Consider the following 20,033-nt stretch of genomic DNA (forward strand, 5'->3'; position numbering starts at 1 on the left):
AGCTTGGAGCCTATTGTTAATGTTGGCTAGAGTAGACACATTAATCAATGAGACTTATATAACCATTGACATTCCAAGCTACCATTGAATCAATGGGTCTGCTTCAATTAGGAGTAACAGGATTTAGGTCGAACTTAGCAGCAAACAATGGAGCACAGCTATTACTGAGAAATCGAGTTGCTGTTCACTATCTAGAAGGCTGCATGAATCCCACTCTGCTATAGGAGATGCTCAGTTTATATAGCTGCTACACTAAAAAAGAAATAACTTGCGTGGTTGGGTTTGTATGGAGCAGGCATCCTCCAACTGCAGCCCTTCAATTCCCAGAAGCCCTAGCCAGCTTGTTCAATGGTCAGGGATTCTGGGACTGGGAGGTTCAAACAACTGGAAGGCCACAAATTGAGGGTGCCTGATGTGGCAGAATGTAAGCAGCCTCTGTTGACCCTTTTTGTGCTTAGGATATAAAGCAACACAACATTTGCAGACATAAAGGACAACAAGATTATCCAGACTAATCCTCTTTGAGAGGAATCAAGCCCATATACCCTCCCTCCGAGTATGTTCAAGTATTCTATTATGCAGAACACTTTGTTGCAACTAGCCCTGACCAAAACCACTTTGCTAGCAACTGTATTAGATACATCTTCATCTGGGGCTATACTGTCATTGCTTTATTTAACATCAGTTTTCTGTTTTCTGAAATACATGCTATTTTTATTTTTTGAACAATTTATTAGAAGTAATTACCACTGAATCTTTTAAGAATGAAGGGCTTCCTAGAGTAGAGGGCCCATAATGAAACAGTGAAATAAATGGCTTGAAATTTGGAAGTATCTTGCAAACACACACAAGAAAAAAAAACTGACTCGTTTGAGGCCCATTATCTTTACTGGACGAAATTTATTAAAACAGAAGTGGAAGCAAGTAAGAAAAACAGAAATGATTGACTTAAATTATTGCATATTATTCCATTTCTAACAATGGTAAAAATTATAAATACATAATTTGTAGTAAAAGCCAAAAAAAAAAAGGTATTTAGCACATTCTTTAGAGAACAACCAGAAAGTCTTAGAAACATAGGCTATAAAGAGGTGGGCAAGTGAATTTTTCCTCCATTGAAACTAAAAAGTGCATAACCAACATCACGGTGCTATTTCTATGGCAGACCTGTTTCTGTCGCCTGTGCAAAGCGGATCATTTATTACAGTACTAAAAAGCTGTTGAGGAGAAGGAAAAGAAGGAGACGAAGAATGCATAGCACTCTGAAGTAGAGGTATCAAGAGGCTTGGCTTCTCAGGGCACTCAGGTCAGCATGTCCCAAAGGCAGCAGCAGCACAGTGCGGTCCAACAGGCAGTCAGGCAGGCACTTTCACCCGTGTCATCCCTTCGCCGCTCTTCCACAACATACACTGCAAAAGAGAAACATCTCTGTGAGAGGAACTGCATCCATTTTTGATCTCTCACACAGCCCACCTGACCATTACAAGAAAGGACCTGTGGCTGCCCACTCTGTAGAGCTGTCTTTCCATGACACTTTGGTTGCTCTTTTCGTGTTTAGAAAGAAGAGGTGGTAAAGCAGTTTTTGGGGTCAGTGTTCGTTGGAAAGGAAGGATGTAGAGAAACCCATCCTTCCCATCTTTTGTCACAAGGTGTAAATGAATTTTCTAAACACAACATCAAGGCTTTCCTAATCCTACCCATCTCAAATCTTACATTATTTTGCTAATGGAGATAAGACTGCTCCCCAATTTTAAAAAAAATACATTGACAGGATGATTGAACTATAAGGGTTTTGTTAAACAGTTTCACTGAAAATGATAACATTCATTAGCTAAAAATATATTAAAGGTCAACTCAGGTGCTCATTGAGATATAATTAATAATAATAACCGCCCACCTTCTCATGGCTTGAGATGGGATACAACACAGTCAAAACATAAAATACATATACCAAAACACATGGTACAAAGATCAAAACACAGCAAATCCCCAATGTTTATTTTGATGTTGTCTTCAGAGCACCTTTTTGGATCATCCTCCAAATAGCTTTTCTGGCCCTGAGCCTGTTTCAGCTTAATGGATTCAGCCAATGGCTGGACCAAAGCAGCCTGAAACTAATTGAACAGGTTTGTCTTGAAATCTATCCGGGCCTTCTTTTGTGTCTCCTTAGGCTGAATGAATGCAGAGAGTCTAGCAAATACCGTTTCTGTTTGCCTGCACACAGAAGACACATTGTTTATACTAGACTCCAGCATCAGCTGTCTTGACAGCAGTTCCATTTAACACTAGCTCTGCCATCTTGGCTGGCATAGCCCTTGATGGCTTACAGTTACTCCAGGATAGCCTTCCCTGTTCTGGTGGCCTCTAGATGGGATAGACATGAGCCTGTATGTTTTACTCCTACTATTCCTGTGAGCCACGTCACATATTGACTTGTTGCAGTGTGAAATGGCAAGAATGGTTTCAGCTGATGCCTCATATAATACTAGCTTCTTGCCATGAGTGTGGCCACCCCTTCCAGAGAATATGGCATATTGCCAATCTAACTTGTAAGATTTGCACCTCAAGAGGAGGCTAGAAAACATCCAGGTAACAGGCTAGTGAAGTGCCCTCTCCAAAGCTGGGGCAAATGGTGGAGAGTGTTTCGCAATTACATGGTGAAGGCATCAAAGAGCTTTAGTCTCACAAGGCCAAGAAGTCACCAACCATCAGTTCTTCTGGCTGGCCCTTTCTGCTATGACGCACATATGCTATGCAGGGAGTACTGGATACTGTTATCTGAAGTTCCTTTGCCAGACATGTACACACACACACCCTCCACCCTTTCTTTAAAAGGTGGATTGGCGGGGTAACAGAAAGGGTATCAATGAGACCAATTTAAAATGGGGGTAATGAATGGGGGAAGGATCCAAGAGGCCAGTGGACCTGCTGTCCCCAGTACCCCACCCATCAGATAAGAAAAATGTATGCTGAGAAAGACAATCATTTTCTTCCATGCAATGTCTAGTTTGACACTCAATCCTAACTTAGAGGGTTGTTTTAGCCAGAAAAAATAAAAAAAATAAAAAGACAGAATCCTATATGCTTATACAACAGTATGATATGATTTCAAAAAGAGGGAGAGCATCCCTTCCATGGATCCCCAAACAATGACAAGGTATCTTGATACTAATGGACAGGAGGTTGGCAGAGGCTGGAAATGCTGGCTAGGGACATCTGGGTGTTGTAGTCTCAAGGTAACTCCCCAATCCCCACTAGTTTATATATCAGTAAGTATCTTTTTACATAATTAGAAAAGTGGCATCCTTGTCTAATGTTTTAGAAATTGTTTCATGTCTTCCATTTTTGCAAGTGAAAAAAAAATAACACATCAAGATCTTATTGTACCAGGAGGCAGTGCTCTTCTAACACATTATCCAACTGGCATGTTTCCAGAGTAAGCAAGCATATCAAAGACTAATGCAGTCCCTTTTGGCCCCCTGGGAATGGGATGGGTGTGAACTAGGAGTGTAAAAAGAGCATACAAGACTGACCTCTGACACAGTTAGATACTGCTTAGAAACAAGTGATTGAAATAGAGTAATATGCTAGGTGGGCCTGCAGCACTGTGAAGCTTGTGTTTTAGGAGGAAATGGGTGGGTGAATGTGTGCGAAGAACATTGAGGAGATGCAAGCATCCAGGTAGATGATGAGAACAGCTGCCAGGCCTTTAACCAGAAGAATCCCAAACTTACCACTGGAAGCAAAGCTGTCCTTATAACCCTAGCTGATCAACAGCCCCATTTCCTGTGCAGGCCTTTCGTAAGATCTGTCTGACATTTGGCCTCGGTTAATGCAGAATAAAGAACTGGCAATTCTTGCTCCTTCTCTGATCAAAGTATTGTCTGCCCAATGGCAATCTTCACATGTCGAAGTAACCTTCTCTAAACCGTAAATCCCAGGATTCCCTATGATGTTGCCATAGCAGTTAAAGTGCTCTAACTGTAAAATGTGAAAGGGCTCTTGTTGTGAAGGTGTCTTGCTTCACTTACAACTCAGCTGCCTCTGCAAGTTGCCACACTAAGCAACAGCAAGCAGATACAAGTAGTGTTCCTTTCAACTATACAACACGCTTTATGATTTGAAAGGATAATGAACAGCCCATGTTTTATGGCAAGTGAATCAGGAAACATATGTGACCTGAGCTAGAAGATGGTGGAAAATCTGTAATTCCATCTCTGGCCATTTTCTGGTCTAGTTCATAGTTGTTTGGGGCTGAGAGAAGATGGAGTGGGAGAAGCAGATGGAGTGGGATTTATTTTCAGCCACACTTTTCCCATTCCAAAACAGTATCTGATTTCTCCAAGGCATTTTTGAGCCAAGTGTTCAAGCAGACACACTTGAAAGATCAAAACTTCCCAGGCCAGGGACTCAGGGATCTGTGAGATTTAGACTAGAGTAAATCTCTTGAATCAGTTGAATTTATCTACCTGTTGATTCACCATTCAACAATCTATTGAATAGGTAAGATTCCAGCTCAATAGCATGTGCCAAATAAGATCCCTTGCCTACAACATGATCATGGATGGGAAAGATATCATTAACAACATCAGCCAACACAAAGGAAGTTGGCAGAACAGCTGGGGTCACTGCAGCTGGCAAGATAGATCCCTCCCTCCAAGTAACCATTGCTGAAAGAAACAACGTATATTCCTGCACATACATCCCATCATATTACCAAACCAGAGAAAGATAAAATAAATTTAGCAAGCCATAAATGCACTAAGTTGTTTAAAAGGCATAAACACACATATACAAAGACCGAAAAGCAGACTTATGCAAGATGACTACTGTCAGTAGATCCCACAACACACATTCCTTGCAACTTCTATTTTTGCCTGCTGGAAACTCTACACTTGCTTCACCCCAGAAATAAACATACCGAGTGGGCATGCGCGCAACACTGTTCCCGGAGTTCATAGCAAAGGTAATGTGAGCCTGTGCCAATACCTTTTGTAAGAAGATCTGTACCTTGTATGCTCCAAAACCTCTTGAGAGAAAGGTTTCCCCTTTGCATGCTTTTTCCAGTTATATCTAACAAATGCAACTTGTGCTATCTTCTTGGCTTGTGTGAAAAATTCTTACCCAATGTCAACATCTGCCCTTTAAAAAAAATGTAACAGCCCACCCACTGGACTATGAGCTTCAATGGCTTCCTGCCTTCAAGGTTTCTCAAGGAAAGAAAGAAAATACTACCTGGTGCAAGAATTTGCACTCGTGGCAGGCACGAGGCAAGGTGAAAGGACAGTGGCTTTGCTGATTGCAGTAGAGATAGTGAAACGGGGATCTTGCCAAAACCAATAGTTTTTTAATAACTGTCTTCTGGTGCTTGCTATATTTTGCATGGAAGTCACTGTTATCTTCTAAGTAAAATAAAATGCAGCTAATTAAATGCCAAACAATGAAGATCAATTCCAGATCTCTCAGAACAAGTCCAACTGCCTGATTTTGGATCCTCATCTGCCTGGCAAAGGAAAGCACTGGCTTGCTAGGCGAGCCAGCAAGCAAAGATCGCCATGCTCTTTATCTAATACTGGTTGGTTGTCTAGCCCTGTTAAAACACTGAGATGAATGTGTGACTTCTATGCATGAAGATGCATGTACCAACCATATGCTGTCTCTGTCAAAATCAATCGCAACATCCCCCATGTCTGTAGCCTTTTGTTTGGTCGAAAATCACTGCAATTTTGCAGTGGATTCAAATCTGTGTTTCTGACTAAGCTACTAGCACAACTTGTTAACATTTAGTCTTAGAGTTTGTGGAATTGAATCTCACAAAAATAGAAGTTCAGCTCACAACTTTCCCATCACACCATTATCACCACTGTCAATGGTGTTGGTTTTCCTTCTGGACCATGTTCATGGCAAAAGAAATTACTGTGAATGGTGGGAGGATCTTTTCTCTGAAGGAAATTGCATGCGTTGATTCCAGTTTTTGCCAGTCATGAGAATCTTTCTCCAAGACAACACCGACATTCACAGGCCTGACAGGCTGTTCACTGTTTCCTGAGGCCACAAATTGGGCTCTGTGAACACACTGTGCTATCTTTCCCCTCCCTTTCTGGGCAGGAGGAGAAGAGCTTACACAGAGGGATATTTCCAACTGCTTATTCTTTGGAAGCCAACCGTCTATAATTTTTCAAATTAAAAAGAACCAGCTGCATCTGAGGTACCGCCACCTTGGGATCTTATTATCCTATGTATTGCAGGTCAAAAGGGAGCGCTGCTTTATCATCTATGGGTGTGGACACTGTTGGCAAGTACCAGTCTGTACAATAAGCACAAGCTTAATTTGAAAAGAAAATGCATTACCTTTGTCTTACTACAGAGGTCCTTATCTTGGGTATGCACGCAGTTTCTGCCTGTACCGATAATTAGTTAATGATTAACTTTAGGGGAAAAATGGATTGTTGAGGTCTTTTAACTCTGAATTATGAAAAGTTACTTCAATGCATAAAGGAATGTGGATTGCCTTAAATTAACATAGGGAACAAGCCGCTATACTGCTTGTCCACAACAGGGAGGAATCATTTATCCAAAATCCTCACCCGCTCTGTGGGCCAGCCTTAGTAGAGGACTTATATGAACATCTGTTTCACCATGTACAGTAGGACAGAGCTTGGGAATCTTCTCCCTTTTTTTGATAACAACTCCCAGATTCCCATCAAGGCACCACATTCAATAGGCAACCAATACTCAGTAGCTCTCCTACACAAGGGGCGTGTACTATTGTGTGAAAATAGATCATACAAGCATATAAAATATTTAAAATAAATACAATTGACAAGCAGACATAGTCAGGATCTTATCATGGGGTTTTCCTGTGATTTGGGCCACAGTACTGCTTTGTTCAGCTACACTCATTGATGGGCAGGCACACCCAAGAGTGCCAGGTTTTTGATGTCCAGGGCTTTTCAGGGGTAGAAAGCTACTGACCCTTTGGAGCTTAACTGGCAAGTGGACATTATCTGTGGCTACTTTGAAACAAATCTCCCTTCAAACTCCAGTGTTTGTTTAAAATGGAAATACAAAGCAAAATAAAAAATACCAACTCAAACAATCATAAAACATACCAAGATTTCATGCACTACATTAAAGCCATTCTGTAGAATCAAAAGGCTTGGGGTGGGTGAGAGCTGCTCTTTGTGTGGCTCCTTCAACATTGTCAGATAATCCAGGTTATCAAAGCAGAAAATCCACATTATCTGATTTGAACTGGATTATCTTAGTCTACACTTCCATATAATCTAGTTCAAAGCAGATAATGTGGCTTTTAATAGGACCCACACAGACCTCTTTTGTAATTGGTAAAAGACTGCAAAAAGGCGAACCCTTTAGTAGCCTTTTGAATTCAGAAGATAGAGAGATCTTCACAAGGCCTTCTACTAGGAAACAGTGCTGAATTGGGCCTGGCAACTCACTGTAGAACCAGCATGCTTTGAATGTAATCTTCAATCCTATTCAGTAACCTACTTGCTGTTTTGTGAACTATAATTCTGTCTTCAATGAAAAATCCAAGTAAAGCACATAGACTAACTTGGTATCCACCAAACTAGGGATCATTGAGATGAGGCTATACATGGGGTAGCAGCTGGTGTATTGCTGTATACAGAAAACCGGGTTTAAGTATATGGTATAGTAACTGGCATGGCACCCTTAGGAATGGACTCAATTATTTTGATTTCAAGCTTTTGGAAGAATTGCTTCCCATTTTGTTGTCACATCATGGCTTAAATTGTTTTAGCAACAGGTTCACCTGAAAATTCACATTTTCATATGCATGACTTCTATTGCATATGATAGGGGAAAGAAAGTGAAGATAAATGAATTTCCTGAGGTATGCACATTTCATAGAATCATAGAATAATAGAGTTGGAAGATACTGCATGCCTTGCAGGGAAAACACCATTAAAGCACCCCCAACAGTTGGCCATCCAGTCTCTGTTTAACAGCCTCCAAGGAAGAAACTTCCACCACACACTGAGGCAGAGAGTTCCACTCTTACACCTCTCATGGTCAAGAAATTCTTCCTAATGTTTAGGTGGAATCTGACCCATTGCTCTTGAGTCCTAGTCTCCGGGGTAGCAGAAAACAAGCCTGCTCCCTCTTCCTTATGACAGCCTTTCAAATATTTTAACATGGCAATCATGACTCCTCTTTTTCACATGTACAATTGTCAAACCAGGCATCACCCAACCCCTATTTCCTTTTTTCTGCTTAAGTGAAGTATCCTACACTTCTCCTTGTTAAAATTTATTTCATTAGTTTTGGCCCAGCGCTTTAATCTTTTGAGGCCATTTTGAATTCTGATCCTGTCTTCTGGAGTCTCAGTAGCCCTCCCAATTTGGTGTCATCTGCAAACTTGATAAGCATGTCCTCTAAGCCAGTGGTTCTCAGCCTGGAGTCCCCAGATGTTTTTGGCCTACAACTCCCAGAAATCCCAGCCAGTTTACCAGCTGTTAGGATTTCTGGGAGTTGAAGGCCAAAAACATCTGGGGACCCCAGGTTGAGAACCACTGCCATCTAAGTCATTAATAAAAGTGTTGAATAGCACTGGGCCCAGGACAGAACTCTGAAGCATGTTTCTGTATGCAAGGTAATGTATGCATTTTTGGTATTATTACAGAACTGCACTGCAAGATTTGGATAAGTGTAAAAACAGGAGGGGAGTCATCCTTGTTCATGTATTAGGCTGAAGAATGTGTTTACAGCTCATACATTTTCAAATAGGGGTGCATGACCCATGGTCTGCAGCCATTACATATGTAGAACCCACTCCATTTTATCCCCTAACTAAGGTGGGAAATACGAAAGCGGAATGGTGTTCCAACACAGCTACCTGTGCTGTCAGAACAGCAATCTTGCTAGATATCAGGGGGTGAGAGCAGGAATCTTGCCCCATCCCACCACTGATATCTAATGAGACTGCTTCTGCTACACTGATAATAGAAGCAGAAAAATGTACTCTCAACTACATGGTGGTTTAATAGTAGATCCACTCTAACTCAGCCGTTTTGATATGTCAATGGGCATGGCAAAGGAGTGTATGCCTTTCCTTACCTGGCTGCTGAGATATGTGCATGTAGGGAGGAGAGAAAGGGTGTGCATGTGTGTACAGTGAATTGGGTAAACGTGGAGGTGTTTGCCCATGTTTTTGTGGGACCCCAGGACTCTAGCTAAAAGTGAGAGCTGCTCTTTGTACCAAAATGGGTGTTTGCTTTTGTAATAGAATCTGACACAAATTTCACCTTCATCTATAGAACTTCATGAATTAAAACAGACACATAGATTTCAAGACAGTTCTACTCTGATATCCTACTTTAGACCATTAATACAATAGTGATAATACCATACTACAGGATACAATGATTGCCTGAACACAATAAAGGTACAGAATTATCATCACAGCAATTTAAAACTACAGGCAAATTGGCAAAACTATAATTTTTTGACAAATTATTTGACAGACTATTTGACAAACCACATCCCTGCCTACAAAAACACTTGGACACTACAATCAGCGGAGGGGGGCCTCCTGTTGGTCCCACCCCCATCCCAAGTGTGGCTGGTGGGGACGAGAGAGGGGGCCTTCTACGTGGTCGCCCCTTCCCTCTGGAACTTTCTCCCTAGAGAAATTAGAACAGCCCCTTTACTCCTCTCCTTCAAGAAACAACTAAAAACCAACTTTTGTACATTAGCCTATGGAGAGGAAGAAGATTAGTTCACTATCGATTCCACCTCATCTGACAATGTTTATCTATTTATTTATTTACTATATTTATACCCTGACCTTCTCACCTCCGAAGGAGACTCGGAGAGGCTTATAGTAGGCAACAATTCGATGCCGCACAAACATACAAATGAAGTAAACATATACGGTATATTAAAACCAAAAAGTTAAAAACATCTAAATTCAGTATAAACCAATTACGGTATTAAAATTATTAAAAACCATGTAATCCAAAATCAAAGTCTGACAATGATTACCCTAACTTCTTGAAGAGCTAGATTTTATAGATATTTAAACTGTTCAGTGTGTTGTTTATGATGCATGACTGCTCTATATGTTTTAGTCAAGGTGTTTAATTTGTTTATTTTTAACTGGCTGTTTTAATGTTTTATTGTGTTACTGCACGTGACATTTATTGCCTTTGCATGTTTGCCATTTATTGCCTTTGGAAGCTGCCCTGAGTCCCTTCGGGGGGAGAAAGTGGGTTAAAAATAAAGTTTCTTATTATTATTAAATGAGGGACCTGGACCTACATACAGTGTGAATGTACATATGTTTGTATTTATTTATTTATTTCAGTCAATGATCAGCAATCTTATGTGAATATATTTTTACCACATTGATCTATTCTTGCTGATAAAAGTAAGCTGTCTCATACTATACATATGTGCATGCATGTACATTGGGCAATCTATGGTTATTTAACCATAGATCTCTTTCCTTATCCATGACAGATGCAATTGGTCCCCATCCTGACAATGTCTGGCATCCTGGTAAGGGATGAAGATTGACACAAGTCAGATTTTGCCATCACAGCTCACATTTATGGTTATTGTATAGATCAGAATTCTGTTCTGCTATGTCAAATTCCAAATCCACCCAAATTCTCTTTCCAATTCTCCTTATAATTAGTACAGCCTGTCCCCAAACTCACAACATGGCCATTTCCATATTGTTGAGAAGAAAGGGATGAGTGGTGACATATCTATTTTCTCACAACTGGATCTGATGCAATGATGTAATCTGCAGGGAGCTTGCAAGGACCCCTAGGGATCTCTGCAGGTGCCTTTCACAGCATGTCCAGCTACAAGAGGGAAGCATGCTCACTCATTCCCCATCCAACAACACAGAAACGACTGTGTTCAGAAAACTGCACTGCTTAGAAGGTGAGTCATATACTTCTCCAAATGCAGGATCTCTGCCAATGTATCTAAATTTTAAAACCCCCTCATTCCAAACCCTATTATGAGAATTTATTGTGCTGACATAATCCTGAAATGAGATACTGTGTGGCAAATTAAGATTCATAAAGGCAACCAGCTCAGTCTGAAGTTGAACTTTCCCCACACTACCTGGAACCGTGTGACAACCACGGGAGAAGGGAGCAAAGTCTACTATTGCTTTAGCACTTATATGCAGAAATACAGGACTGCCTGTTCATAACAAGGAGAACTGTTCTGGCCACTTTTTTGAAGCACTACGTTCAATTAATCTGAATTTTCCTGCCCAGAGTTAGCTCATTGCTTGATGTCTCATAGCAGAAGTTGACATTGAAAGTGATATGAAAGGACAGCAGATCACACTGTCATTCAGACTTGCAGATCAACACCTGATGTTGATCAAGGAGTGAACATGAGCAAGTGTAGGGTAGTTGACTAATATACCAGAGCCAACATGGTATAGTTGTTCGAGTGCTGGGCTCTGGCTCTGGAGATCAGGACTGAAATCCTGTCTCCCTGGATGATCTTGGGTAAACCCCACCCTCTCATACTAAGAGAAAGGAACACATTTTGCCAGGAACATCCCATGATAGATTCTCCTTAGGGTTGTCATAAATCAGAAATCTGAAAGCACATAGCTACACCAAAGCTTTACAAAACCGATTCCTCTGGGCATTTCACTTCCTAGAATTCTATATTTGTCTGCCATGGAAATTAATGATAGTTCAGTGACAAGAGCCCTGCCACCCAGTGTTTTCATTCCTCTAGTTTTAAAGAATCAGATTATGTTTATGACCAAAAGAGGAGGAAAGACACAAAGCATTGATAACACAGCTTCATTTAAACACTGGACTGCTCCATGGTGAGCTAACGTTTTCAGACACGTAGCACAGAAACATCCGAGTCCACAATCATGGGTTTTAAGGCTATGTACAAGCATTGCCCAGAAGGGACGCCACCCACAAACCTCCGACATAGTTCTCCAGTCAGCCTCTTATGTGAGCAATAGTGAATGATCACATTCCATGTTACTTTATTCCTGCACTGTTTGTTCAGGTCTTTCAGTGTTGTCGAAATAATGCCACCAAGTGATTCTTGTCCAGAGATAAATCTAAAAGGAAGGTGATTATGATAACCATGCCCTTAGTTACATTGTGCTATGAGGTCCCTCACCAACATGTGACATACTAGATTTTGATGAAGGAAATAATGATGAACGTTATTAATGCAAAGACTCAGGAATGGAGATTACGGATTAAGAAAGCTGAGATTTAAAATGAAACTTTAGGAGGAAATCAGACACACAATAAAGCAGAAAAAAGACACTAAGAGCTGTTGAGCAAAGAAGGTTATGGGTATGGATCTACCAAGATGGATAAGGCAAACTAGGAAGTAGGCTTAAAGGTTTTTGTGCTGGGAGCGGGCTCTCCGGGGACTAAAAGCAGGCCTTCATATGTTCAGTGCACAAAGAAATGATTTGGGCTGAAGAAGAGGAGAGACTCAGGTGTGAGAGGGAGGTCATGGAGATTTTTTGCCACAAACAAGGCACAAGATAACAAAAGAGATGAGAAGAATGGCTGGATATCAGTCATGTGCTACTTGAAGGCACTGACTGGCAACTGACTGAGTATAGGAAGCATAGATGGGGATGGATGAGAAATGGTTCATAGGTTGAAGGATTATCACATCATCAAAGGGTAAAGAATTTCCTTCTATATGTCCTCGGAAGCACTTTATCTGTTGGATTGATCCCCCCCAAATCACTCTTTAAAAACCCCATGTTTAGACATAACATATTGTACATGCCCAGGGTTTTAAAATTTTAATCTACATCTGGCCCTGGCATGGTGTTTTAAATCTTTTGTGTGTTATTGCTTACATGTTTAACTGTATTATTTATATTGTTTTATTTGCTTGCTTGTTTGTTGATGTATTGTTGTATTTGTATTTGATGGGCTTGGCCTCATATAAGCCGGCCCGAGTTCCTTCAGGGAGATGGTGGTGGGGTATAAATAAAGTATTATTATTATTATTATTATTATTATTATTAAAGAATGAATGACTTGCAACGCAGCAATGAACAGAGTCTGAATCTGAAAAGAGTAAGGAAACCCACAAGAACATATTTCAGATAGGCGTTTAGAGTTGGCATTGAATACAATGTTCTGAGTTACAGAGGAAGAGCTATAAACTAAATATAACATGAGCATCATTTCACTATTATTTAAATTCTGAACCTTTGTCTTTCCAGATGTTTTGGACCCCACCTCTCAGAATCCCTGACACTACTAAAGAATTCTGGAAGCAGAAGTCCAAAACATCTGGAAGGACAATGATTTAGAACAACTGACTGAAATGATCTCAGTAAGACACACTACTGATGATTTCAAAATAAACAGTGACTATCAATTAATATAAATTACACATATATAAATTATATAAATTTTAAAAAGGCTGTGAACAGCCAGAGAGGAGACACATAACACACATAACAGAAATCTCATAATCTATCAAAGGACTAGCAGAACATATAAAAGCATAGCAACTTTGAGGAGTGCCTTCTCTTGTTGTTATTAGGCCTCTTTCATTAGAGTGCTTGGGAGATTACTCAGTTGTATAATAGAAGGAAATGCACTAAATCAAGCACAGTTCTATTACACACACTATATATAATACCTGTATTTTTGGGTCCATCTGCATAGACTGGTCCTGGAGGCGGAGGAGCATTCTGCCATCCGTACTGTGGGTAGCCTTGGTAGCCTGGCCCCGGAGGCCCAGGAGGCCCCGGTGGGTAGCCAGGGTAGGGGCCGGGACCTGGTGGTCCACCTGGTTGCTGAGTATAAGGTGGATACGGGGCAGCTGGATGCGGGCCAGTATACGGTGGAGGGTTTTCGTAGTTCATGTAGGATGCGAAGTGTTTCCTAAGAATACAGAGGGATTTTACTTTGACTTTTGTTATTTTAGCCATAAACCACAAAAATCACAAAAAAACCACAACAACCCACATTCATTATTAATAATTTATATAACACATTTTGTATATTTGTGGCTTAAATTTATAAGTTCCCTTAGGGGGAGAAAAGCAATATATAAATGTAGTAAATAAATAAATAAATAAATAATACATTTGAGCCCATTTGGAGCTGTCACGAGTGCAAACTGCTGGGGGACAAATTACAAGACACCCAGTACAAAGTAGGATAAACAACCTCTCGTCTTGAAGCCCAATAAAAATCTTTATTGCCCAGAGGAAGGAGCCAAAGCCAAGTGACTAAACATGGAGCCTAAGTTGGACAGCTCATAATTTAAATCTGATATACTATTTTCTGTGCATACAAAATATTAAACTGACCATCAATCTGTGCTTAACACATTGCAAATTGTACCTGTGAGTATCAGGGGAATCCATCTCCTCTTATTACACTACCATCGTATCCTAATCATAAGATAGATAGATAGATAGATAGATAGATAGATAGATAGATGCACATACATGTATGTGTCTGTGTGCATATATTATCCCATTACAAACAAACATTACAAATACTCCAGGCTTCCATCCTATCCCCACATACACCCGAGGTTGGCTACTTGGCTACTCAAGCAAAAAAAGTGTTTGAGCAAGAACACTGCCTTTGTTACAAAACACAAAATTATAGACTCCTACAGTTGGAAGCAAGTCCAAGGGCCATCCAGTCCAACCCCATTCTACCACATGGAAACACACAATTAAAGCACCCCCAACAGATGGCCATTCAGCCTCAACTTAAAAACCTCTAGAGAAGGAGACCCCACTATGCTCCTAAGTAGGATATTTGGAAGCCATTTTTAAATTCTCATGTAGATGAGAATTAAACTCAAAGGAGAGAACATAAGGACAGCTATTTACTACAAAAAAAATTTAAGTGTTGGGATGGGGGTTCATATGTATGTCTATTAGAACAAGAGCCAGTCTTCAAATATAGTTATAGTGCAAGGCCAATAGCCATTGTTTTCAATCTGGGAATTTATTGAATTCCTTTTCCCAGAAGGCAAGATCACGGCACCGTGTTACAGCAACAACTATTTTCAGGAATTTAAAAAAATAAATAAAACCTTTCAAAAACTGAAATAAATAAAAGAAATGTGGATGTAAAATGTATATAAATCATATAATATATAAAGAATCACCTGAAACTTATCCATTACGGACAGAATACTTTAACCCAGATTGTTTTATACTCAACAGTCCCTTTGTAGCCACTAGTTTAGGGGATTCTTAGGGGTCATGAAAGGCCCCAATCCCTACTTACTGGGCAGCAGTCACTGCAATTGACAAGAATGTGTGCCCCTGTTTTTTAGGAAGCAGCTGGCTGCTGTGTTCACCCCCATGATATCTGGCACTAAGGGAACTGTGACAGAGATTATGTTCTGGCTTGTTGCAATGAGGATCACTCATGAGAAGTAGAAGCCCAGTCAACTGCTTCCTGAAAAGCGGAGAACAGACCCCCCTTCATTGCCTGAAGTAACTGCTTGTGTTTAGGTGGGATTGAAGTATAGTTTTGCCTTGTTTCAGTATGTAACACCATAACTAAGATGTTTCTGTATACATAAAAAAACCATACAAGATTATATCCAATTAATCAACCGATCAATACATACACGTATGCATATATTATAAACTATATGAACATTTCACCAAAAATGCAGACAATTATACCTTAAGAAGTACCACATTCAAATCCTAAATTTACATCATAAAAATCTGCTTTGACAATTTTTAAAAATATTTTCTCCATAAACACAAAAATGACACTTCTCCCCAATATGACATCTCCAAAGTACACTAATATTTGGTAGCCATCATGTTTGCAATTAATGGCTGAAAACTTATTTTAAATAAGCAATTAACATCAGTTCCTAAATATATGATAAAACTCTTCATTTTTGAATCAGCTGTACCTGAAACTAAAAGATAAATTGCTGTATCACCAGAACACTGCTTTTGAAATGAAATGAGAATAGGGTCTGTGGTGTATTTTACAATACGTTAATATAGAGTTAGACCAAGAAACCAACTGTACATTTCTTTAACCTTCTCAAATCAATCTAGTTTGAAACAGACTGGACATAAAACCAAAGGTCTACATTTATAATCTTTTCAAATGATTATAATCTCATGACCATCAGACCGAACTAAAAAGGTGCTTTTTAAAAGTAAAGAACTACTATGGGAGGAAATGTCTGATCAGAGATTAAGTACTATAAATGAAGCAGGGAGTAATGCATTGCATTTAATTTTTTCCTATTGGACCGAGGGATTACAAAATGCCCCGTAATTGCCAGGTATCACCAGGATTATTCAGGCACTGCCCAGTAGTGACCTTATGACTCCAAGCTCTGTGATGTGTTCATTTCTCATACTTTATGCAACATGCTACAGTGCCATAATATCCAACATACTATACTGGCATTTGCTCTGCATTCTGTTTGAAGGGATTTCTACTTGCCCCTTCAACCTGATCCTCTGTGTTTACTACTTTAACATACTGCAGTCTTGCAGTATGTTATACAGAAACCAAAACAATTCTGTCGCTGAGCAAATGGAATTCTCCAACATGTGAACTTGTTAACAAAAGAGTCTGGGCTGAGCTCATAGGATGTATTAACTACTTCATAAAAAGACAAAATGAAAATAACATTGTTATTATCGTCATCCTTGTGATCATTTTTTTAGTCCTCTGCTTCTGATCAAACACCAACCTGAGATGCATATATCCAGAACTGGCCAAGTCTTGCTGGGAAATGCACACCTTGTTTAAAGGAGTCTGGACAAGCAACTACTAGTTTTGTCTGAAATTGTAGATCTTCCTCACTTTTATACCTTAAAGGGCAAGCTGTTTTTAGACACCAACAAAAATGTGTGTTTATGTGAGCGTGTAGGCACACACCAAGAACATATGAGCAGTTTCAAATTGTGCCTTTTTCCAGCTATCTTACTGCATCCCCCCACTGGGGGGATGAGAGACAGTGGGAGTAGGGACAATTTTGTCAGGCTCAGAGACAGTGGGAGTAGGGACAATTCTGTCACATCACTACATAAAATTACTTCAAGCCACTATTTCAGATCCTAGCTGGTCTTAATTGTAGACGATCTGTGCTAGTAAATGGGGAGAAGGGAGGACACAACAGGGACTGTGCGTTAAAAAAACCACAGAGATACAGCAGTGTGCTTCCAGCAGTCTCATGTATGCTATGCAGTTACATTACTTACTAGGCAGTGGTGCAATCCTAGGCACAGGTGTTTGTCCACCTAGCTGCTAGTGTGGGATGTCATTCTTAGGAAGAGGTTATTTAAATTGCTCTAATGCACCTTAACCAAAGCAACCTGTTTAGTCACATAGTAATTCTTCCCAATCTGTTATGATTGAATGGAACAGGTTTTATGCCATATTTGACCCTCAACTCATATTTAACTGCTAATACCAGGGAGCTAGTTTCATGGTTGCATGAGTTCACTTCAACCTTTTACTTAATTCTTCCATAGCAACAAAGCATTTTTCATGGTTAAAGTCAAGTTCCGCTTGCACATACTATTTGTAGTTTCATCTCAAGAGAAAGACTGTCAGTTCTCTAAGGTATAATTCTTGGCTTATTTACCAGAAATCCTAGCTAAGATATTCATCAGCATAAGACAATTTCCTATGTGCCACCTGCCTCACTGCTGCAGCTAATGGGGCTTTGCCTTTGTACCGCTTCCTTGATTTGATTTGCTCACAATCTCTAGAAGCTAGAGCAACTGCCACACCCTAAGTAGCCATTATTTGCACACAGCACCATTGGTAAGTGCAGGGCAGGTAGTAAAAGATTGTACATTAAAAGCGTATAATTCCCCACGCTCTGAAGCTGTGAACTTCACAAGAATGAAATAAAACAGAAAGATCACAATGTTAAAACAGAAAGGGAAGCATTTGTTGTTCACTTGTACATTGAAAATACATATTTGATCCATTTCACACAGTAAAGTGCTCCCTACTCCACATTACTGGCTCAGGCAAGGAAACACAAGACATTTGCACGCTATGCTAATGTTACAGGGAGATGGAAAACCTGAAAGGCATCTCTTGTCTTGATGACAGCCCCATACGGAGAGTAAGTCACACCTGCTTTCTCTGTAAGCTGGGATTTTGTAAACTGTATTTTTTCTTCATTGGAGTGGTGGCTTGACTAAGGGCTACTTAGGAAATTCACATCAAGATAAAATTAGACCTGAGGGTTTCCCCAACTCTGACGTAGCCACTAGATTCCATTAGCTATTGCTGAACCTCACCATATCATTTTACCTTATATTATAACTCATCTCGAAGTCCAACAATAAAGTCTTGCCATTTTAAGCTAGGATGTCTGAGTATTAAGGCAGAAACTAAAAGTACTTCATCATTATGGGAGAGACTATATGGGGTGTTACCAGGAATCTAGCTTTTATTACCGGAAGCCCCCAGTTAAATTCTTAAAACTATCTTGAGTTAAGTCAGGTCACTAAATGGCAGATGGCATTTAAATACTAATGAGCATTTCTAGTAAGTATTTAATTTTTAAAAAATCTATTTCTTAAATAATGGTGGATACTTTGAGTTAATTAAGAAGAATCTGGTTGAAAATGGCAGACTGAGTTCACACATGTAGGAGATAATGTACCAGGTATAAAATAAACTTACCTTACAAAATGTATAAACCCATACAATTATTTATTAAACATAAATGGAAGAGGTTTTTTTTTTAAAAAAAAAAAGCAAGCTAAGCAAAAATCCCAATTTCTAGCAAACGCAGAACAACAGAAAAGTGAAAACCTTTGTCCTCTTTCAACATCAACTCTCAACCCACACCTCATTAGGTCAAATGGCTTTCTGGGGGGGGGGGGGGGGATCATGTAAAGGTACTCAGAAATGCTTTTGATTTTTTTTGTAAAAATGCATTTTCAAAAATTAGACATGTTTTGAATGCTAAAAGTATTGTATAATATATGTAGATCAATTTTAGCCACAGAAAAGGCCCATTATTACTTTTGCTCTCTAAACATACTTAAAAGTCCACATGACCAATAAGAGGATGTGAATCAGAAATGCTTGTGGATGTAAGCCAGCCAGAATTGGTCTGCTAAATTAATTTTTTATCTAAATTATCTTTTGTACCTTCTGTTCTGCATGCTAATGCTTTCCTAGCAATTATTGCTCATGTTACAATAGAGCAGAATGATGACCAAGCAACCAAAAACAAGCATACATCCATTTTATCTTGGAGTAATCTTCTACCCTTACTTCGATAACTACAGTGAAATAACTTATTTCAGTAACTGTTAGTGGACAATTTCAAATGAGGTGAATGCAGTATTACATACAACAGCATACTGCTGCTCCCATTTTAATTCTCTATGCACATACTGCACATACATATCTAAAAGAAATCAGTAGCCACTCCCATCCCTAATACCTTTTCCTTATTGTAATAAAGATAAAAACTCAATTTTCTGACGCATTTACTTTCAGGGAGCATAAGTTTCATTGCACCATGAGCACGCCCCGCTTTTGATTCCCCCATTTGACAAGCCCCCCTCCCAATGGTGACACCCTGTCCCCATTAGCAAAATCCTGCCTCTCTCATTTCCCCATCATACTATTATCTAGATTTTTTGGCTGAATTCTTCTGCTATCATTTATGCCAGGAAACCTGTGGTTCCCTTGTCATAGGTCTTGTCTCCTGTTTTCAGCAAAGAGTTGAGGGGGCTGAAGTTCATGCATGTAAGATAGAGGCATGTTTACCGTATTTCTAAATAAAGTCTGTCCCAGCTTATCCACTCTTCCTGTGCCTTGCTGCTTGCTGAGATACAAAACTGAGTTATTTTTGGGTTTGAATGTTTCTTCTCTCCTTATCATTTCCTGGAGCATAGATACTGCTAACCTTCCATGAGACCTACTGGTGTACTTTTGGGAACATGCCTGAGATTTCTGGTTGGCTTCTATAAGGCAGAAGAGGAAAGCTGAGCTAATGTGTGTTTGTGTGTAGCC

The 20,033-nt window shown here is 39.7% G+C and overlaps 1 protein-coding gene across 1 annotated transcript in view; it reads right to left on the bottom strand.

Moving 5' to 3' along the window:
• Positions 1–880: 880 nt before the first annotated feature.
• Positions 881–20,033, bottom strand: part of CYSTM1 (cysteine rich transmembrane module containing 1) — a 30,192-nt gene continuing 11,039 nt past the window's right edge. Inside the window, exons 2-3 of the mRNA XM_060774156.2 lie at positions 13,666–13,910; positions 881–1,409 (exon numbers count right to left, since the gene is read on the bottom strand). Coding sequence (XP_060630139.1) covers positions 1,303–1,409; positions 13,666–13,891 — 333 coding nt within the window. The 5' untranslated portion in view covers positions 13,892–13,910 and the 3' untranslated portion in view covers positions 881–1,302. The remainder of the gene's footprint in view (positions 1,410–13,665; positions 13,911–20,033) is intronic.

The sequence above is a fragment of the Anolis sagrei genome, chromosome 4, assembly GCF_037176765.1.
Source record: "Anolis sagrei isolate rAnoSag1 chromosome 4, rAnoSag1.mat, whole genome shotgun sequence".
NCBI lineage: Eukaryota > Metazoa > Chordata > Lepidosauria > Squamata > Dactyloidae > Anolis > Anolis sagrei.